This window comes from Dendrobates tinctorius, unplaced genomic scaffold, assembly GCF_039654945.1.
Source record: "Dendrobates tinctorius isolate UK_male_01 unplaced genomic scaffold, ASM3965494v1 ptg000293l, whole genome shotgun sequence".
Taxonomy (NCBI): domain Eukaryota; kingdom Metazoa; phylum Chordata; class Amphibia; order Anura; family Dendrobatidae; genus Dendrobates; species Dendrobates tinctorius.
Genome location: NW_027361960.1, coordinates 7,111,599 through 7,135,266, shown reverse-complemented (window position 1 = coordinate 7,135,266; position 23,668 = coordinate 7,111,599). Strand labels below are relative to the sequence as shown.

General features: G+C 45.2%; 1 protein-coding gene across 3 annotated transcripts in view; it reads right to left on the bottom strand.

Annotated features, from left to right (window-relative positions):
* LYST (lysosomal trafficking regulator) overlaps positions 1-23,668 on the bottom strand; it is a 722,897-nt gene that overhangs the window by 214,067 nt on the left and 485,162 nt on the right. For all 3 annotated transcript variants that reach the window (XM_073560091.1, XM_073560092.1, XM_073560093.1), the window contains exons 34-36: positions 10,068-10,213; positions 4,713-4,809; positions 1,677-1,738 (exon numbers count right to left, since the gene is read on the bottom strand). In XM_073560091.1, the coding sequence (XP_073416192.1) occupies positions 1,677-1,738; positions 4,713-4,809; positions 10,068-10,213 (305 nt within the window). The remainder of the gene's footprint in view (positions 1-1,676; positions 1,739-4,712; positions 4,810-10,067; positions 10,214-23,668) is intronic.

Here is a 23,668-nt window from a genome sequence, read left to right as displayed (position 1 = left end):
TGGCAATCTATCCTGGGGAGAGGGTTATCGCCTCAGTGTTGGCAGGCCATATGGGAAAAAGTGTCCAAGTCCTCCATTTGCACCCTTTACAAGAAAAACCAGTATAAAATATTGATGTTCTGGTATCACACCCCTGATCGCCTCTACAGACTGAACCCTCAACTCTCAAATCTGTGCTGGTGATGTGGGTCCGAGGTGGGCACTCAATATCACATTTTTTGGTCTTGTCCCGAGATGATGGGTTTTTGGGATGAAGTGAGAGTCTTAATCAATAGGGTTTTCAAAGTGGAGGTGGGGCTTCCACCAGTTATATATTTGCATAGAACAAAAAACCTGACTTGCACCTCCATATAGTATAAACAGGTGACTACTGCAATGAATACATAACTTGCAAAAAGAATGAACGCAGCAGCACTCTGTGGAGACTAATACACATGCGAATCCAAAATGTATCATAATTGTTGAGTAAACTGTAATAAAAAGTAAAAAAAAAAAATTACTTACAAAAATGAAGGCTGCTGCGTTCCTCCATTTTGACGGTTATATATTTGCTTAATGTTTTCCCCTAAAGGGGTGGAGAAAAATTCTGCCAGGTTGTTACTAAATATCCTCATGGTAGCAAGGTGCCTGTTTGCCCTTAACGGGAAGCAGTCCTCTCCTTCATCTCAGCATCACCTGCTGAATAAAATAGCTGACATTTGTAGGATGGAGTATATGACGGCTTTGATGGGAGCGAGAGTGGATGGTTTTGACTCTGTTTGGGCCCTTTGGGATTATTACTGGGATCAGAGAAGTACTTAGGGTTTCTTCTACCTCCTATTATTTCTTCAGGAACCTGCATCTCTCCCCCCTTCCTTATCCTTGTTTATTATTTTATTATTTATTATTTTATTTAATCTAATATTCTTTATTGTTAATTTAAGTACACTGTACATTGCAGCTAGCAAACAGAGGCTTTCGAAGTTTATGTTCCTATGAATATATGTAATCTTGAATTTAATGCTTGTTTTTATTATTTAGCGTCTCAACATTAGAGGGTGTATTTCCCTTTATCTGTCTAACATTATTTCATCCTCGTGGCTCCTCTGGTTGAATTTTATTGATTTCTGTATAATGGTAGTGAATGTCATTGTCTGGTCGGACTTGTGTCCAATTATTAAACTAAACATTTCAATACAAAGTTACAGTAAGATAAATAATCTTTATTTACACTATTTAAGAGGAATAAAAAATTAATAATTGCAAAGGTCAGTATGTGGCTCAGACAAACTAGGTGATCGTTCCAATCACCATCTTTTATATCACTTACAGTCAACACTCTATGAGGTATCCCCTAATCAGAGTCACTCTTGTGTTTGGAATGTAGCTCAGTGTGACCGTGGACCTACACTTTCCTATGGTACTATATTCATACAGTGTGTACATAGAAGAATTATGCTGTTCTGAAAGTAAAGGGTGGTCAATCCAATTATTGATTCAATTTAGATTTCTCTTTTGTTCATTCAATTTGCATTGTGTTATAATTGATAAAAATAAACTATTATCATTTCTATTGTTTAAACCAAACTTTGCAGCATGTTTTCTACATCTGCCTAAAACTTTTACACAGTACTATACATATAGCCACAACTTTACAATGTCCGAAGTAAATGTAATGTAATTTGAAGGTCACCAACCTAATAATAGTTCTCCAATGGTTTCCCTTGATGGAGCTACGTTAATACACCTTCGATTTACCCTAAACAGGAGGTAAAAAAATTATATTTACTGAATTGAAGTAGACTTAATATTTAACGACACATTCCTTTAAAGCTGTGTGATTATAAAGTAATAGAGGTCCGAAATACGACAGCCTAGTTACTTTTCAATGTTGCTATTTATTAATTATTATTATTTATTAACTTTATCGTTGTTGGAGACTTGACTAATGGAAACCCCACTGATTTGGAGAATGTAGAGACTACTATGGATGTTATTTTCCTGTTTAATGGCACTCAGCTATGGGCTGTATGGGAGCCTGCAGAACATTTAAGGGTACAGCGGAGCCCATATGCCATCACTTTATAAGATGCTTGTTGAAGGCAATCAAAATGAAATTCTGATGCGTAAATTACAACAAACAGAGGGATTTACAATGTGGTACCAAAATAAACTGAAAAGCATGGTAGATTCACAACATAAACTGTAAACATTATTAGATAAAACTTAGGGCCCCGTCACACATAGCGATCTCGCTAGTGAGATTGCTGCTGAGTCACTAGTTTTGTGACGCAACAGCGATCTCACCAGCGAGATCGCTGTGTGTGACAGCGATCAGCGACCGGCCCCCCTGCCGGTATCACTGAACGTTGATGGAAAGCCCTTGACATTTTTGGGGTTGCTGGTCTCCCTCTGGTTAGCACGCATCACTGCGTGTGACAGGCAGAAGACCAGCGAGCAGGAGCTGGTAACTAAGGTATACATCGGGTTTCTAAGGGGGCGCGCTGTGCCTAGAAACCTGATGTGTACCTTAGTTACCAGCGCGCTGATGCAGGGAACTGGTAATCAAGGTACACATCGGGTTTCTAAGTGACGCACGCCCCTTGGAAACCTGATGTATACCTTAGTTACCAGCTCCCTGCATCAGCGCGCTGGTAACTAAAGTACACAGCGATGCTGCGCGCTCGGCGTCGCTGGTGCTGATCGCTGGTGAAGCTGTCTGTTTGGCAGCTCACCAGCGATCATGTAGCGACTCACCAGCGATCCTGACACGTTGATATCGTTGTCGGGATCGCAGGTGAGTCGCTATGTGTGACGGGGCCCTTAGTGTCAATATACACTGGTGAAGGTTCTCTAGCAAAACATTTCTGAACTGTAGCACCGATTACATCATATACTTCAGTGGCACTGCTCTCTCAACAGTTGTGGCAACGAATGTTCAAGCAATTATTGCAAACAATTTCCTACAGCATAGTGTATCTCGGCACTTTGCCGCTTACCATGAGTCTGATTTCAGTAAAATTACCATCCTACCCATTAGAATAAATACCTGTAGATGCCCCCAATAGGTTTACGTAGGCTTTCTGGATTACCAATTTCTCCTGATTGCACCCGAATGAGCTTAATCAGGTGGTTGATACGCCTTCTGATATGTATTGATCACTCGTTCTATTTAGTGATGAAGAACAACAAGTCCCAACATTTGCTTTAACCCGTTTCCTTTATCTATACTGTATAGAACATTACTTTTACGGGGAACAAAGCAATATAGGAAAAAACAGCATTGAATACAATCCAAATCTCGTCAAAAATTCAATATGTAAAACAGCATAGACAAGAATTAAAACATAACTTTTACTAAATATCAGATTAAAATACAAAAAGCGTCACCGAATGTGAATGAATATAAATGAATAGGTTAAGTCAGACTATTGTTAAGTCAGACTATTGTTAGCCCTTTAGGGTTTTATAGGGCTTTTTCTTCCCCATATACTCTATGGATCATCCTGGACCAAGGATTTCTTTCACCTTCCGCACCTGATTATTGAACTAGTGAGACTGTTCCTTTTATTCTCACTTATTACTGTGACAATTTTTGTGGTAACTATGTATTAATGTTACTTAATTTCTAGTAATTATCGCTATATGCAACCAAAATAGTTAACTTGTTGTATGAGAGGTTATGTTGAATCTTTTCCAGCTTTACAACGTGATATTTTGGTATCTTGTTGGTTTCACAGCTGAGACCCTGGACAATTTCCGACGCTGGAGGGCGCTATACACATTTCTCAGTGCCTTTAAAAAGCGGCGCTAAAGAATAAGTACCCTTAACTGCCGCTATTAAAAGGCATATCGGCGGTCGTTAAGGGGTTAATACATATCATCCTATGCACAAAAAAAATACTGCCATAAATTTAAAAAGCAAAAATCAGACTTGAACATTAGGTTATTTTGTGACGACACATTCTCTTTAAAGCGCTATCCGTCGGTTTAATTTTTCTTCATACAGAAATAGTACACGGGAAAATAACATGCAGGCATGGCATGTAAATGTAACATGGAGTATGATCTGTAGAATAGTGTAACCTGTACTGTATGTTATACTCATACTTTGTATAGGGAATATAATTACCGTGCACTGCTTACATGATAACGGATTGCTAATAACCATTTTCAATAAAAAAATTTCCATTCAAATTTGGGCCCTCCTTTTTAGTGATTGTAGAGGACCCTAAAGAATCAGACATTATCACCTACCTAGGGAATAGGTGATAAACTGTAGAATAAAATCTTTTTATAGATTCAAAGGAAATCCAGTTAAAACCATCTTCTCATATGTCATTGATACACATGAGATTACAGTGGTGAATCTTTGATTTAGCGTCAACACTTATGTACAGAATGCTGACTTCAGTGAGCAAAGACTTCACCAACGTGACGTTCATGTATAACGTAACAGATCTGATTAGATTTAGTTTACCGTGCTCATAACTTCTTGCTTTTATTTAAAAGTTAGAACCGTTGAAAGAAAATCCCCAGATATTCAGAAGAGAAATTAGAGCTTGGTGATGAATGATCACGATAAGAACAGTAGTGAACATAAAGAGTTCAAACTCGATTCCCCAGCCATTTGCAATCCCATTGCGTAGATCTATTTATTAATGTATGCAGTTTGTATTAAAAGTCAATTACCATAAACTAAAGGCTTTGTACATACACGTTAGAATGCTTACCTTATATGTTCACTTGCTGCCTTCTCTTTTACAACAGAAGATAATGAGGAATGTGTTTTGTCTTCAAAAAAGTAAGACAGAGGTGGCTTAATAGAATCTGTAATATGACAAGAAAATTAATTGAATGCAACAAAATAATAAAACCATAGGAGGAAATACAGGAATAATGGCAGAGAATTATAGAATTTATAATATTTCTATTATAATATTTTAGAATAATATATACACAGTTGTGTGAAAAAGTGTTTGCCCCCTTCCTAGTTTCCTATTGTTTTGCATGCTTGTCATATGTTTCAGATCACCAGACAGATTTAAATATTAGACAAAGATAACACAGTTAAACACAAAATGCAGTTTTTAATTGAAGGTCTTTACTATTAAGTGGAAAATTAAATCCAAACCTACCGGGCCCTGTGGAACATTTACATGTGACAAACATGTAAAGAATAGGAAATCAGGAAGGGGGCAAACACTTAACCAGGTTTGGACGATATAAGATACAGCCACCGCCATCCAGGGCTTATCTACAGCATTCTATAATGTACCCAAGTACCCAAGTACTGCAGTGCGCAGGCGCCGGGAAAGGTCAGAGAAGCCCAGCACCTGCGCACTCCAGTACTTTGGTCTGCTCTCAACAGGGAGAGAAATACGCCTGTGCAGGAGCGCGATGCCAGGAAGCCATGAAGCTACAGGAGGGCGGTAATCATAAGAAGATAGGAGGCCCCGGACCTGCGACACCCATCGGACTGGACTACCCCTCCCCCGGGTGAGTATAATAAAACTTATTATTCTTCTCTTTCAGGATGGACCGGGGCTTATCTACAGCATTATAGAATGTTGTAGATAAGCCCTGAAAGGCAGTGGCCGTATCTTATATCGGCCAAAACTGCTGACAGGTTCCCTTTAAAGTAACTATCAAAGAGAATCTGCCACTTTATCTAAGAGCAGAACGATATAGAGACAGAGACCCTGATTCCAGAGATGAGTTACTTACTGTGCAGCTTGTGCTGATTTTTATAAAGTCACAGTTTTATCAGCAGGAGGTTATCACTAGAGAACTAGTATACTTGTCGCCATTTAGTCCTCCAGAATCATGAGCTTTGTATAACCCTACCCAGTGGAGTAACTTAAAGCTCTGGGCCCCAATGCAAAAGCTCCAATGGGACCCCACCTATTTCAAGACTTTAATAGTATTGGTCTTTTCATAAAAAGACTACAAGACTGAATGCGACTGCAAACCCAGCACCTACTGTAGTTACACCGCTGATCCTGCCCCCATTACTACTTGTCAACTTTCTGTCTATGCACAGTGTACACAGAAAACTGTCTATCAGTGGTGCAGGCAGGGATATATACTGTAGATTCTGAGACTGCTTTTTTCTTAACTCATAGTGCTTTACGTTAACAGTAAATTAAAGGGAACCTGTCACCAGATTGCTACTCCATTTCAGAATACTATGATGTATGGGCAGAGACCTAGATTCCAGCGATGTGACACTAACTGAGCTACTTGCTGTAGTTTTGATAAAAGTCAGTTTTATCTGTTGCAGCTCTACCAGTTCTCTTAATGCTGAGCTCTGCATAACCACGTCCACGCCACTGATTGTCAGCTTTCTGTGTATAGTGTGCATAGGCTAAAAGTTGCCATTCAATGGTGGGGAGGGTGTGGAGACACGGGAGTCAGTGGGGGCTCTAGTCTGCTAGCCGAAACTGCGTGGACCAGGGCTCATACCACCGAATGCCCTTCTCCTCTTACTGATGACAGAATTCTAGTCAAACAACACAGGGTGAGGGCAAAACAGTGTGACAATACTTTATTGAGCCACAAATAAGGCAAATAACACATAGAACAGTCCCAGCAAAATACCCAAGATGGTGGAAAATTGCAGTCTCACTCTGCCGCTGACTCTCTTGGGTTAAGAGCAGTTGTGAGTTCTGAGCTTCCAGGGCTGACTACCCTCACCTGTCGCACATACAGAGAGGAGGCAACAACAAGCTTTGGAAGCTGACAGTCCATTGACTTACAAGGATAGGTGAATGGAGGGTCACAAAGTGGCTTCTGCAGACATCTCCATAGAGCCAGGTGACCAGTGGGTCACAATCCTGGCTTTCCCAAACGTATCCATAAGGCTCAGGTGACCAGTGGGTCCTAATCCTCGCTTCCCCAAACATATCCATGGGTTCAGTGATGTCAATGGAGCAGATTAGTAGTCTTTCTGCCCTGGCCGTGGTCCCCTAAGCTGGCATCCTGTAGCATGTGTCCCTTGTGATGGAGTCATGATCTGGCAGCTGTCCTGTAGCGTGTTCCTGGCTGTGGTTTTGTAAAAGAGTCTCTGGTTCCTTGGATCTCTTGGATGTTTTGTTACAGAGGCATACTCCCTTTATAAAGTTCACAACTGTTCTTCAAGCCATCATTCACAGGTCAAGGGGAAGGGGTAATGAGATTAACTCACATTGTTTGATTATTTAAATCAATTTGCATAGTTTTTCCTCCTCTGTTTGCAAATTAACAAGCTTCCAGACCCACACAATACTCAATCAATATATTAAGCAAACATCCACTGTTCAAGGACCCTGTATCACTGTCTTACAAATATAGCAGAGAATAAGATGCAGGAGCTGATATAAGAGGCAAGCATCAGCCATTCAAAAATATAACAAAGCAATGGTTAAGACTCATATAACAACAGTGTATGGTTCTTGACTAACTGAAGAACAAATGCATAAATTTAAAAGTCAACATATAGATAACAGTCTATGCCTTCTGGATTGTTGAATTTACGTCAGGATAATTAAGATTCAGGGTCTGTGCACACGGTGCGGTTTCTACTGCGGATTCTCAGCGGATTTGCGGCTGCGGATCTGCAACAGAACTGCAGGTGATGTACAGTATCATTATAGCCTATGAAAAAAAAACCCGCTGTGCACATGCTGCAGATTTTTCTGCGCGTTTTTTGCACGGAAAAAAAAAAGCAGCATGTGACTTCTTTTGTGCGGTTTTGCTGCAGTTTTCTACCTGCTCCATTCTACAAATCCGCAGGTGGAAAACCGCAGTGGAAAACCGCACAAAAACGGCAGTAAAACCGCAAAAAAAAGGAAGAAATCCGCAGGAAAAATGTAGGTCATCTGACCTGCGGATTTGGAAAAACCCGCGGGAGGATCCGCACCGTGTGCACATAGCCTCAATGCTGTGTTGTCAGAGAGGGGTTATATAAATTGTTCAAGAACATGGAGGACTACATGTCAGCAGCCTTACTAATTCTCCAAGTATAATTTACTGCCGTTTTAAAATTGCTTTTTATCAAAACTATAGAGACCCCTACAGTTCCGGCTTGTGAAAATGGACAGTGGAGTATTTATGAGATCATATAAGGTATATACGGCTAGCTTATGATAACCTGTTTATGAAGCAAATGTCAACTGACAGTTGGAGGTATCATCATCCAAATGGAAAAGAGTGCTAAGATCAAAGAGGTTGACTACTTAAAAAAAAAATTTTGCTTGTAGGTTCCCTTAGTCTACAATCTCATGATATATAGTACCGTATTTGTTAATTTTTATGACGTTGCAGATTATCTGCAACATTTCTGCATATATTAACTTTATATATTAGCTTAACTAATTTTTTTTTGTGTTTGTGAATTCCTTTTGCTATGTAATGTTTTATATAAATCTGCTTCATTTTTTTCACTAACAAAATGAATAATCAAAAGTACCAAATTGCCTAATTGTGCACACAGAGAGTATACAGTGCTTGAAAAGGGTGCCCAGAGATCAGTATGCTAAAACAAGCTGTGAACATGGCTTGCAGGAATTTTAACTTAGATGTGACTATGCAAAATAATCAGGTCCACATTTGCCATAGAGTGGCAACCAATTTCACACCCCTGTACTGTAGGGAAGGGGTTCCATTGGGTGGAGTGCAGAGCTAGTTGTCCTCACAATTCAGTGCACTTACTGGCTGGAAACAAAAGGTGTGGAGAGCTGGAGAGGAGCAAGCTAACTAGTGGAGCTGCAGCGATTGTGCAGCCACTGGCGAAGCATCGCTGAGTAGTAAGAAACCGCTCCGATGCATGCTATCACCTCCCTGTGATGATTCTGTATGTTTTCGTGATTGATGGATGGTGTGTATATTTCACCCACATTTCTACACTGGCTGTGTAAGTAAATCAGCCATGAAGGTTGGAAACAAGGGATCTTGTATATTTCACTGCTCAATTAAGCTACTACAGCGTTTTGGGGGACGATTGTAGCTAATCTCCTGCAACTGCTCAGATATGCTTTAAAAGAGCGGGAAGTTCACTAGCGGATGGTTCTATGTCCTCCTGAAAAAAATGCTGTGATAAAAGCAAATCTACGGTTTGTTTGGAGCCCAGCTGTCTTGAGTTAGCATTCATATATATAGTTAACAGCTAGGTGGTCTAGGACTTTACTTTAATTTATTTTGTATTATTTTTTTATTTTTGGTAAAACTAAACTGCATACACCACAAATAAGGTTAGATGGAGCCCGGAAATATTCTGAGGACTCCATATTAGAAGCTCATCAACAGGACTAGCATAGCACATAAATCAGTGTTTTAAAATCTATAGCAAAAAGCCCAGAATTAAGGTCTTTTCCTCTACTGTACACTCCCCTCAGTTGACAGCAACATAAACCTGGTGATAAAGTCTATTTAGTTTGTTTGCTTTGCCACACTATAAGCATCTGTTGGAGTTATTTGGATGTATGTGCTGCTCATGAACTACTTTTAAGCATTTAACAAGGAATTGTGTCAAAAGATATGATGGTTCTTTGAAAATCAAACCATGGAGGTACCAATGAAAATCTGACTATTTAGCAGCCAAATCTAATATATACTTGAAAATCATTTGCAGAAATTATTACTGTACTGATGCTCATTGTAACAAAAATTATCTGCACACCATACAAGTCCAGCACCCAGATTTGGGGCTGTCACCACCATTCAATTAGGGCCAGTCACTTGTACTATAGATGTCATTGGTTATCATGACGGTGTCAGTCCAGTTATCCCAACAGTGTGCTTCTCTTCACTCTTTTCAAGGCTTACTGAGAAGTCCAGTCATCTTCCCCCACCTACCTCTGGACCATATGGATCTTTATACCAGTACTTGGCCGACCAGAGGCGATACCTCAACAGCGTATATTAGCACTGATCAAGTGCATTCCTAGCAGCAGGCTGAGATACCAGTTCAAGATATATATATATATATATATATATATATATATATATATATATATATATATATATATATATATATATATATAGGGACTTTACAAGTAGTAAAAGAGTTTACAAAAAAATGGAAAGGTAGTGAAAAAGAAATAACTTGCCTTCTTTTTTCTGCCGGTCCGGGAGAACGTACTTGTTTGGAATTGTTAAGTAGCACTTTTGTAAACGTCTTCTCTCACGATTTGGACCCTCAGTTGGATCAAGCTGAAAAGAGGTTGGATATGATGCTGGGTCATACCAAACAGCCCTATAAGATAAGATGCACAGAAAGTGTTAGAATAGAGCTATTAAAGAAGAACTGGGCAGCACCAAGAAAAAAGTCATACAATAAAGTACACAAAAGCAAATGATAGAAAAATACATAAAAAGTAATAGCGCGCCCTTCTTAAGGATTATTTCATAAACAATCCAACCTGTCCACCAGAAAGATTATAAATGTATTATCTCTAGGGATCCAGTTGCAAAGATCACAAATGATTCAAAGAACAAGGATTTCAAAGTGACCTCTCTGTATGCAGTGTGAGAATCATGTGGGAATAGTGGATGAGGGCAGGTATATCTCGCCCAGATTCCTTTCCTATGTGGCCTAGTCTGGTCAGTATCGCACCTGCTTGCTAATGAATAATGGGAGGTGGATATAAAAGGATGCCAGGTGGTTGTGTGAGTGTCTCAGCCTGGGAACACAGAGAGCCTGTCTGTGCGAGAGACACACGTGAGTGGAAGCAGTGCCCACTGCAACTGTGGTTTGGCTGGACGGGAGAAGCCCGCCAGTTGGTAGTTAGGTTGTCCATTGTTTAGTTAGTGCCGGACAGGCAAGGATTTGTTTTGTGTTTTATTTCCTTTTGCATTGCTTTCACCGTTAATAAACCTGACCCAGGGTCAGTTACACCCGAATCCCAGCTCTGCGCCTGAGTTTCATGCTGAATGCACGTGACCTTTGACCCCAGCAAAGGCGATACCGGAGTGTTTTATCACATTGTGGTGGAGAACGCGGGCATCACGTTGCAAGCATGAGCATGGAGGACGTGGTGAAAGCGCTGGTACAGTCCACCGCCGTCCAGCAAGAAGCTAATCGGGTGATGATGGCCCAGCTGAAGGAGTTGGTGGACATGACAGTTACCGATCGTTCGCTTCTCCAGCAGGTGGCGCAGAGCTTGGCAAGCTTACCTGAGGTTAACCTGGAAGCCGAGTCGAGAGTGATTCACGTGAGTCGGTACTGGCAGAAGATGACGACAGAAGATGACGTCGAGGCATACCTGACTACGTTTGAACGGACGGCGTTGCGAGAAAAATGGCCGAAGGCAAGATGGGCCGGCCTGATTGCCCCGTTTCTTTCCGGTGAGGCCCAAAAGGCTTATTATGACTTAGAGCCTGAAGCTGCGCAGGACTTTGACAAACTGAAAGCCGAGATCTTGGTCCGGCTGGGAGTGACGACCGCTGTCCGTGCACAGAGAGTGCATCAATGGACTTATCAGCCGGATAAACCACCGCGGTCACAGATGTTCGACCTGATCCACGTGACGAAGAAGTGGCTACAACCCGAGGTGCTGACAGCGCCAGAGATAATCCAGAGAGTCGTCATGGACAAGTACCTGAGAGCTCTACTGCCAGCCCTGAGGAAGTGGGTAAGCCATGGAAATCCTACGACGGCAGTTCAACTGGTGGATCTGGTTGAACGTTACTCCGTGGCGGAAGGACTCCGAGACGACGCTACCCCACCTCGTTTTTCATCATCTCCACGTGGAACCGATAAGACTGTTCCAGGGAGTAGGGGAGATGGAAAAATCCCTAAGACAGTGGGGGAGGAAAACGGGACTGCCCGCACTGCGAGGCCGAGAGTAACGAACTATGGTCTAAGCAAGGGGCCCGTTAGGTGTTTCCGCTGCCAAGAGATGGGACATATTGCTGCGAACTGTCCGGTCACTACTGAACCCATGCAGTGCGACGTCACAGACTCTAAAAACCGCATGTCTATGGTTGCACGGGTAGTGAGTGTGAATGCCGGTCAAAAGGATGTGGAAAAACACTTGTGTGATTTAACTGTTGATGGCAAAAATGTGGTGGCATTGTTAGACTCGGGAAGTGTGGTGACTCTGATGAAGGCCAGTCTGGTGTCAGCCCCGACTGGACCAGCAGACAAATTTTCTGTAACGTGTGTGCATGGAGACACCTGTTCGTACCTCACCACGGTCATATGCATTACAACTTCCTATGGGTCTGTGCAACATAAAGTGGGACTCGTCCCGGCGTTATTGCATGATGTTATCCTGGGCCGGGATTTTCCCCACTTCTGGCAATTGTGGGAGAATCAGTTGATGCCTTCGGGTAATATTGTACATGATTCTTCTCCCAGGGCGCGTGTGGGTCCCGAACCCCGGGAAGAGGTCTCCCCGGAAGACTCGGGGGAAGAGTCTGCGGGAAATGACCTGCAGTTCCCGTTTTCAGTCATGGCGGGTGATACGGAGGAGACCGGGGAAGAGGAGGAGGCTGACAGCCGTCCACCTCCCCGTTTGCCGGATTTAGAAGTTCAGAAAGATGACTTCCAAAGCGAGCAAATAAAGGATCCTACCCTTTCTCAGGCTAGGACAAATGTAAAAGTGATAAATGGGGTACCAGTAGAACCTGGCTCTAGGCTGGCATATCCTTACATGGTTCTGGAGAATGATTTACTCTATCAGATAGAGAAAATGGGGGAAGATACGGTGCAACTATTAGTCGTGCCAAAACCCTACCGGCGGCAGGTGCTGGACCTGGCCCACGGACATGTGATGGGAGGTCACCTGGGAGTCCAGAAAACCACCGAAAGGATATTACACTGTTTTGTTTGGCCAGGCATGCATCACGATATCCGTGTATATTGTGAGTCTTGTCCTGACTGCCAAGCCTCTGCACCTAAGCCCCGGTTCTGTAGCCCTTTGGTACCCCTACCTATTATTGAAGTCCCGTTTGAGAGGATTGGGATGGATTTAGTTGGGCCCCTTCCATGGTCTGCACGTGGACACCAACATATCCTGGTCATCTTGGATTATGCCACTCGTTACCCGGAGGCCATCCCTTTGCGTAACACGGCCACCAAGACGATTGTCAAGGAACTGGTGCATGTGTTTAGTCGGGTCGGTATACCAAAACAGATACTCACCGACCAGGGGACCCCCTATATGTCCAGGGTAATGAAGGAGCTCTGCTGATTGTTACAAATCGAACCGTTACGCACATCCGTGTATCACCCTCAAACAGATGGGTTGGTCGAACGGTTCAATAAAACTCTGAAGCAGATGCTGAGAAAGTGTCACGGGGGCTTAGTTCAAGTAAGGCTGAAATACCCGGGGCCCCTGTGGTGTCCCTTTACTAGGGGAAACCCTGTCTGACCCTCAACCCAGGGTTTTTGCTGAAGGTGCAAATGCCTGAGCCTCCGACCTTTCGTTATCTCCTGCTCAGCCCTGCACTTAACCCTCCACCCTCCACCCAGTGAGAAGTCACCACCAAAGCTCCCACACAAATAATGACAGACAGGGAGAACTTAAACTGCACTGCGCCGCACACACACAGGAATAAACAGTAATGTGAACAGGGCACAACTAAACACAAATATGGGAAGGAGAAAGGATAACGACGGATCATACGACACCAGATATGAATCTCTCTCTCATGAACACCTCCACTCCAGACCGGAACCACTTGGTATGAAACACAAGCTATAATCGGCGACGCCCATATGCCAGTATGACTATTTAAAGACCGTGGGCGTGGCTAACCATCCAACCTGGTCTCCAGCAGGATTAACCCCCGAGAGCCTGAAGATCAGGCCGGCGCCACTGAGGCTATAGTGGCTGGAGGTGGAACTACCTCTGCCTGCCGGATGCTGTGGTGTGAACAGCGTCCGACATGACAGTACCCCGTCTTCTACGAGGGACCCCAGGGCCCTCAAGACTCATAGGACCTGGCTTGTCCGGATGACGACGGTGAAAAGAACTGACCAGCCGATCCGCATGTATGTCTGAGGCTGGAACCCAAGACCTCTCCTCTGGACCATACCCCCGCCAGTGCACCAAATACTGAAGAGTACGGCGTACTACTCGAGAGTCCACTACCTTGGCGACCTCGAACTCTAACTCGCCATCCACCATGACTGGAGGTGGCATCGGCGTCGTGTCCACCAAGCCTACCACCTTTTTCAATAAAGCCCTGTGAAACACGTTGTGTATCCTGTACACCGTGGGAAGTTCCAACCGATAAGCTACTGGGTTAATGATGGCAGAAATCCTAAAAGGCCCAATAAACCTTGGACCCAGTTTTAAAGAAGGGATTTTGAGTTTTATGTTCTTAGTAGCTAACCACACCCATTCACCCACACACAGGTCCGGACCTGGCACGCGTCTACTGTCAGCCACCCGTTTGTACCTGGCACTCATGCTCAACAAACGCTGTTTCACCCGCCTCCAGACTGATGACAATTGGGCTCCTAGCTGATCCTCCTCCTGGACACCCCCGGAGTCACCCTGACGTAAGGTACAAAACTGAGGATGTTGACCGTACACACAAAAGAATGGAGACTCTCCTGATGACTCTTGGCGGTGATTATTTAATGCGAATTCGGCCAGAGGAAGGAAAGTAGACCACTCCTCCTGGTTGTTGGACACAAAGCATCGTAAATACTGTTCTAGATTTTGGTTCATGCGCTCAGTTTGTCCATTAGACTGTGGATGAAACGCCGATGAATGTGACAACTTGATCCCCAACCTTGAGCAAAAAGCTTTCCAAAACCTCGCCACAAATTGCGTACCCCTATCAGATACTATGTCAGACGGTACTCCGTGGAGTCTGACCACCTCCTTCACAAATACCTGAGCCAACGTCTTAGCATTGGGCAAAGAGGACAACGCCACAAAATGCGCCATCTTTGAAAAACGGTCCACCACCACCAGGATGACCGTGTTCCCTGCCGAGGCTGGCAAGTCAGTGATAAAATCCATGGAGATTTCTGTCCATGGCCTATTGGGTACCCCCAGAGGCTGTAGCGTGCCAGCAGGACGGGTTCGGGGTGACTTAGCCCTAGCGCACGTGATGCAAGCTGCCACGTACGAGACCACGTCCTGCCGGATTTTGGGCCACCAGAAACGACGCGATACCAGCTCTAAGGTGCCCTTCACCCCTGGGTGACCAGCCAGTACCGAATCGTGGTGTTCCTTCAACACCTTAGGCCGAAGATGCAGGGGTACAAATGATTTGTTGGCGGGAAGTCCTGGTGGTACCTCCTCTTGGGCATCGGCAATCTCCGCCTCTACCTCAGTCGTGAGAGCCGAGACCACTACCCCTTTATGGAGGATGGGTACCGGCTCTTCCCGAGGTTCTCCCCCCGGAAAACACCTAGACAAAGCATCCGCTTTGGTGTTTTTAGCCCCGGGACGGTACGTCACAAGAAAATTGAAACGAGTAAAAAACAATGCCCAGCGAGCCTGCCTAGGAGACAGACGCTTGGCCGACTCCAGGTAGAGCAGATTCTTATGGTCGGTGATAACTGTGACCTGGTGAGCCGCCCCCTCCAAGAAGTGTCGCCATTCCTCAAAAGCCAGTTTGATGGCCAACAACTCCCTGTTGCCGATATCATAATTCCGTTCGGCCGGCGACAACTTCTTGGAGAAGTAGGCGCATGGATGCATCTCGCTCAAGGACGAGCCTTGAGACAGTACTGCCCCCACTCCCACCTCCGACGCATCAACCTCTACCACAAAAGGTTTAGACACGTCTGGTTGCACCAGAATGGGGGCTGAAGCAAAACTATTCTTCAGACGCTCAAATGCACGTATAGCCACCTCAGGCCAGTTCGCCAGATCGGCACCCTTTTTTGTCATGTCCGTGAGCGGTTTGGCGACAGTCGAAAAGTGTTTTATAAATTTCCTATAATAATTCGCAAACCCAAGGAACCGCTGGAGTGCTTTCAGACTCTCCGGCCTCTCCCATTGCAACACCGCTTGCACCTTAGCGGTGTCCATTTTAAAACCAGCTGCGGACACAATATATCCCAAAAAGGGCAACTCCTGGACAAAAAATAAACATTTTTCCAGCTTAGCATAGAGCTTATTCTCACGGAGCAGCTGTAACACCTGCCTGACATGCTCTAAATGAGTGTCCCGATCGCTAGAATAAATGAGGATATCATCCAGGTATACAATCACAAATCTCCCCAGGACATGAGCAAAGACATCATTAATAAAATGTTGGAAAACGGCAGGCGCGGTGGTCAACCCAAACGGCATAACCAGACTCTCAAAATGACCCTCAGGAGTGTTAAACGCCGTCTTCCACTCATCCCCCTGACGGACCCTTATGAGGTTATACGCCCCCCTGAGGTCCAGCTTGGAAAACCATTTTGCCCCCGCTACCTGGTTGAACAAATCCGGGATCAACGGCATTGGGTAGGGATCACGGATAGTAATCTGGTTTAACTCTCGGAAATCACGGGCGTAACCCCCCATCTTTCTTCTTAATGAAGAAAAACCCCGCGGCTACAGGCGAGGATGAAGGCCGGATGTGACCTTTGCTCAGACTCTCCGCGATGTAGTCTTTCAGAGCTTGTCTCTCAGGACCAGAAATATTAAACATCCTGGCCTTAGGTAATTTGGCCCCGGGTTTTAACCTAATAGCACAGTCATAGGCTCTATGTGGAGGCAGTTCTGAGCAACCCTTCTCAGAGAAAACATCCGCGAAATCCTGCAAAGCCTCCGGCAGGCTGGGCGTCACGGCGGACACACATGTGGCCAAGCAATTGTCTTGGCAGAAACCACTCCATTGTACTATGTCCTGAGTTTTCCAATCAATTACCGGGTTGTGCCTGGACAGCCATGGAAAACCCAGGACCATTTGAGCTGGGAGATTACGGAGGACCCTACATGTAACCGACTCAGAATGTAGGACCCCAATGTGGAGTTTCACCTCTGCCACAAACTCAGTAATCTCCCCTTGAGGGAGGGGAACAGCATTAATGGTCACCACCTGTATGGGGTGAGGAAGTTTTTCAATCTTAAACCCGGCGGTGTGTGCAAACTCCTCATCTATGAGATTGGTGGCGGAACCGCTATCCACAAACACTGATATAGGTAGCTCTCTGCCAGCGATAATAACCTTGGCAGGGAGCATACATTGAGATACCATCATGGAGGATATGCATACGCTCAGTTGGGTCTCCATACCCTCTGAGCTTAACAGTTTTCCGCCGGTGTGACCCTCTTAGGTAGTACCGGGCAAACGTTAACATAATGACCTCCTTTACCACAGTAGAAACATGCTCCGGACTTCCGGACTCCCGGAGCGCGAGGCTGAACCTGTGCCACGCCAGCAATCTGCATAGGTTCAGGGGACTCATCTACTTCAACCACACCTGCACCTCTGTTTTCCCCCAGAGGTAGCGTCTCCTGTGCCCCCTGACGAAAACGGCGATCAATACGTATCACCAAACTCATGGCAGACTCCAATGATGCCGGAGTCTCATACATCAGGAGGGCTTGTTTCACCCTCCCTGATACCCCATGAATAAACTGGCTCCGCAGTGCTGGGTCATTCCACTGTGTGTCTACAGCCCAGCGACGAAATTCCGAACAATAGTCTTCTGCCAAGCGCTCCCCCTGGCGGAGGGCGCGGATTTTAGATTCCGCTAGAGCCAGTCGGTCAGGGTCATCGTAAATGAGCCCGAGGGCAGAAAAAACATTATCGACCAAATGAAATGTAGCAGAGTCAGGTGGTAAGGAAAATGCCCATGCTTGGGGGTCACCACTCAGTAATGACAACACCAGCCCTACTCGCTGGGCCTCATTACCTGAGGATATTGGCCGCATGCGGAAGTATAATTTGCAGGCCTCCCGAAATACGACAAATTTGCTGCGAACGCCTGAAAATCGTTCTGGCAGCGGAAACTTCGGCTCTGCACCGATACCTGCAGATGCCGTTTGCACCTTTGCTACTATCAGGCCCTGCTGCTGAACTGCCCCATTCAACTCGGAGACCTGTATGGACAGCGCCGCCAACTGGCGGGTTATGGAATCTAATGGATCCATGGACTCCTGAAAAAATGTGGGCCGATTATAATGTCACGGGGGCTTAGTTCAACTAAGGCTGAAATACCCGGGGCCCCTGTGGTGTCCCTTTACTAGGGGAAACCCTGTCTGACCCTCAACCCAGGGTTTTTGCTGAAGGTGCAAATGCCTGAGCCTCCGACCTTTCGTTATCTCCTGCTCAGCCCTGCACTTAACCCTCCACCCTCCACCCAGTGAGAAGTCACCACCAAAGCTCCCACACAAATAATGACAGACAGGGAGAACTTAAACTGCACTGCGCCGCACACACACAGGAATAAACAGTAATGTGAACAGGGCACAACTAAACACAAATATGGGAAGGAGAAAGGATAACGACGGATCATACGACACCAGATATGAATCTCTCTCTCTTGAACACCTCCACTCCAGACCGGAACCACTTGGTATGAAACACAAGCTATAATCGGCGACGCCCATATGCCAGTATGACTATTTAAAGACCGTGGGCGTGGCTAACCATCCAACCTGGTCTCCAGCAGGATTAACCCCCGAGAGCCTGAAGATCAGGCCGGCGCCACTGAGGCTATAGTGGCTGGAGGTGGAACTACCTCTGCCTGCCGGATGCTGTGGTGTGAACAGCGTCCGACATGACAGAAAGGTGATAGACAAGGATGGGAATAACTGGGACTATTTACTTCCGTATTTGCTTTTTGCCATCAGGGAAGTACCCCAGTCTTCCACGGGATTCTCGCCTTTCGAGTTATTGTACGCCCGACGTCCTCGCGGACTGTTAGACGTTGCAAAAGAAACCTGGGAAGGTCAGGTCACTCCGTTTAAAACAGTGATAGATCACATCACACAAATGCAGGACTGTATTGCGGCTGTTATGCCTATCGTCAAAGAACACATGATACAGGCTCAAGGAGCCCAAAAACGAATCTATGATAGGGGCGCCAAGATCCGTACGTTTGCACCCGGAGATAGGGTGTTGATCCTGGTCCCCACGGTGGACAGTAAGTTCCTGGCAAAGTGGCAGGGCCCCTTTGAGATCAAGGAAAGATTTGGTGAAGTAAACTACAAAGTATACCAGGCAGGTAAACGGAAACCTGAACAGATCTATCATGTAAATCTGATAAAGCCCTGGAAGGATCGGTCTGCCTTGTCAGCGGAGCTGGCCCGTCCTGTCTCCTCGCATACCGTACCGGAGGTACGGGTTGCAGAGACTCTCTCGGAGCGGCAAAAGACTGAGGTCAGGCAGTTTCTACTTCACAACCCAAAGTTTTTCTCAGAAAAACCCGGGCAGACTACGCTAATAAAACATGACATCGTAACGGAACCTGGTGTCACAGTTCACGTCAAGCCCTACCGAATCCCGGAAGCGCGCCGTGAAGCCGTTTCCCGAGAAGTGAAGGCCATGTTAGAGTTAGGTGTCATTGAGGAATCGCACAGTGCTTGGTCCAGCCCGATTGTGCTAATTCCTAAACCGGACGGCACCATCCGGTTATGCAATGACTTCAGGAAACTGAATGCGGTCTCAAAATTTGATGCCTACCCCATGCCCCGGGTCGACGAGTTAATAGATCGGTTAGGAAAAGCCCGGTATATTACGACCCTAGACCTAACAAAGGGGTATTGGCAGATCCCTCTGATGGAGGCTGCCAGAGAAAAGACAGCATTTGCTACCCCAGAAGGTCTATTTCAGTATGTGTATATGCCGTTTGGACTGCACGGAGCACCGGCGACCTTCCAGAGACTGATGGATCGAGTCCTGAGGCCACATAGGCAGTACGCTTCGGCCTATTTGGACGACATTGTCATTTACAGCTTGGACAGGGAGACTCATCTCCAGAAAGTACAAGCTGTGATTGACGACCTGTGGGAGGCAGGTCTAACCGCGAACCCCAAGAAATGTCACATCGGGCTAGAAGAAGCCCGGTATTTGGGGTATGTAATTGGGAGGGGTGTTGTTAAACCCCAGGTTGATAAGATTCAGGCGGTTCAGGACTGGCCACAACCTGTCAACAAGAAGCAGGTGCAAGCCTTCCTGGGGATCGCCGGTTATTATCGCCGGTTCATACCCAATTTTGCAGCCATCGCTACCCCCTGTCGGATCTTACAAAAGGGAAAGACTCCGTCATGATTAAATGGAGTTTAGCGGCTGAAGAAGCCTTCCATAGCCTAAAACGGGCACTTTGCTCTCAGCCCGTACTGGTGACTCCGGACTTCCGCAGTGAGTTTGTGGTACAAACGGATGCCTCTGATACCGGTATCGGGGCCGTACTCTCACAAGTGAGGGACGGAGTGGAACACCCAGTCCTCTATCTCAGCAGGAAGCTGAATAAACACGAGCAAAGATATGCAGTCGTAGAAAAAGAGTGCCTCACCATTAAGTGGGCTCTAGAGGCCCTCAAATATTACCTGGTGGGCCGAAAGTTCAGGCTGATCACTGACCATGCCCCTCTCAAGTGGATGCACTTGAACAAGGAACGGAATAGCCGGGTGACCCGGTGGTTCCTTGCCCTGCAGGCCTACACTTTTACGGTGGAGCACCGTCCAGGGGTACAGATGGGAAATGCAGATGCCCTGTCCCGAGTGCACTGTTTGGCGGGTGTCATTGCTCGACCGGAGTGGTCTGAGCAGAGGGGGGGGATATGTGAGAATCATGTGGGAATAGTGGATGAGGGCAGGTATATCTCGCCCAGATTCCTTTCCTATGTGGCCTAGTCTGGTCAGTATCGCACCTGCTTGCTAATGAATAATGGGAGGTGGATATAAAAGGATGCCAGGTGGTTGTGTGTCTCAGCCTGGGAACACAGAGAGCCTGTCTGTGTGAGAGACACACGTGAGTGGAAGCAGTGCCCACTGCAACTGTGGTTTGGCTGGACGGGAGAAGCCCGCCAGTTGGTAGTTAGGTTGTCCATTGTTTAGTTAGTGCCGGACAGTCAAGGATTTGTTTTATGTTTTATTTCCTTTTGCATTGCTTTCACCGTTAATAAACCTGACCCAGGGTCAGTTACACCCGAATCCCAGCTCTGCGCCTGAGTTTCATGCTGAATGCACGTGACCTTTGACCCCAGCAAAGGCGATACCGGAGTGTTTTATCACAGCAGCATCAGAGAGGATGTGAGACCAACACACCAAAATATCGTGAATTGATCTGTGGTCACACATGCTCACTACGGCTCCATCAAAAATCACACTAGACCAGGATTGCTCGCAGATTGAAAATTGGGATCCATGGTAGGCACAATCCAGAAGAAATTAGGAGCAACAGAAATGATCTAAGACCAGAAAAGAAGCAACTAAAAAACTATGTGAGCAGAATTGACCTTATAAATTAGGATGTTGAAAAAATGTGATACAGTGGGGGGAAATAAGTATTTGATCCCTTGCTGATTTTGTAAGTTTCCCATGGAAAACTAAGGGTATGTGCACACGCTGCGGAATGCTCTGCGGATTTGGCAGAGCGGATTTTGTAAAATCCGCAGGTAAATCTGCAGGTCAAAAGACCTGCGGTTTTGCCTGCGGATTTGCCCTGCGGTTTTTCATCTCCACAATGGAATAGATGGCAAACTGCAGCGGAATCTGCAGAAAGAATTGACACGTCAATTCTTTCTGCGGTTTTGAAACCGCAGCAAATCCGCGCGGAAAATTCCGCAGCATCTGCACAGCGGTTTTTTTTTCATAGGTTAGAATGCTACTGTACACCGCAGCAAAAACTGCTGTGGATCCGCAGCAGCCAAATCCGCTGATACAGTCATATGTAAAAGTTTGGGCACCCCTATTAATGTTAAGCTTTTTTCTTTATAACAATTTTGGTTTTTGCAACATTTATTTCAGTTTCATATATCTAATAACTGATGGACTCAGTTATATTTCTGGATTCAAATGAGGTTTATTGTACTAACAGAAAATGTGCAATCTGCATTTAAACAAAATTTGACCGGTGCAAAAGTATGGGCACCCTTATCATTTTCTTGATTTGAACACTCCTAGCTACTTTTTACTGACTTCCTGAAGCAGTAAATTGGTTTTGTAACCTCATTGAGCTTTGAACTTCATAGCCAGGTGTATCAAATCATGAGACAATGTATTTAAGGTGGCCACTTGCAAGTAGTTCTCCTATTTGATTCTCCTATGAAGAGTGGCATCATGGGCTCCTCAAAACAACTCTCAAATGATCTGAAAACAAAGATTATTCAACATAGCTTTTCAGGGGAAGGATACAAAAAGTTGTCTCAGAGATTTAACCTGTCAGTTTCCACTGTGAGGAACATAGTAAGGAAATGGAAGAACACAGATACAGTTCTTGTTAAGCCCAGAAGTGGCAGGCCAAGAAAAATATCAGAAAGGCAGAGAAGAAGAATGGTGAGAACAGTCAAGGACAATCCACAGACCACCTCCAAAGACCTGCAGCATCATCTTGCTGCAGATGGTGTCACTGTGCATCGGTCAACAATACAGCGCACTTTGCACAAGGAGAAGCTGTATGGGAGAGTGATGCGAAAGAAGCCGTTTCTGCAAGCACGCCACAAACAGTCGCCTGAGGTATGCAAAAGCACATTTGGACAAGCCAGTTACATTTTGGAAGAAGGTCCTGTGGACTGATGAAACAAAGATTGAGTTGTTTGGTCATACAAAAAGGCATTATGCATGGAGGCTAAAAAACACAGCATTCCAAGAAAAACACTTGCTACCCACAGTAAAATTTGGTGGAGGTTCCATCATGCTTTGGGGCTGTGTGGCCAATGCCGGCATCGGGAATCTTGTTAAAGTTGAGGGTCGCATGGATTCAACTCAATATCAGCAGATTCTTGACAATAATGTGCAAGAATCAGTGACGAAGTTGAAGTTACGTAGGGGATGGATATTTCAGCAGGACAATGATCCAAAACAGCGCTCCAAATCTACTCAGGCATTCATGCAGAGGAACAATTACAATGTTCTGGAATGGCCATCCCAGTCCCCAGACCTGAATATCATTGAACATCTGTGGGATGATTTGAAGCGGGCTGTCCATGCTCGGCGACCATCAAACTTAACTGAACTGGAATTGTTTTGTAAACAGGAATGGTCACAAATACCTTCATCCAGGAACTCATTAATAGCTACAGGAAGCGACTAGAGGCTGTTATTTTTGCAAAAGGAGGATCTACGAAATATTAATGTCACTTTTATGTTGAGGTGCCCATACTTTTGCACCTGTCAAATTTTGATAAAATGCAGATTCCCCTTTTTTTGTTAGTACAATAAACCTCATTTGAATCCAGAAATATAACGGAGTCCATCAGTTATTAGATATATGAAACTGAAATAGCTGTTGCAAAAACCAAAATTGTTATAAAGAAAAAAAGGTTAACATTAATAGGGGTGCTCAAACTTTTACATATGACTGTATTTGGCATTCAGGAAGGAGCGGGCCCCAGTACTTCCGGAACTGAAAGTGGTCGTATCGTGCCAGGTCAGCATTTCTCGGGGGTGGTCCCACCAACTGGAAAAAAGGTAAGCCACAAAAAAGGTGCCGAGTGTGTTACAAAAGGGGAATACGCAAGGACACCATTTATCAATACGACACCTGCCCTGGACAACCTGGCCTGTGTATGAAAGCCTGCTTCAAACTGTACAACACCTTCATGCCCTACTAATTGACTTAAATTTACATTAACAGG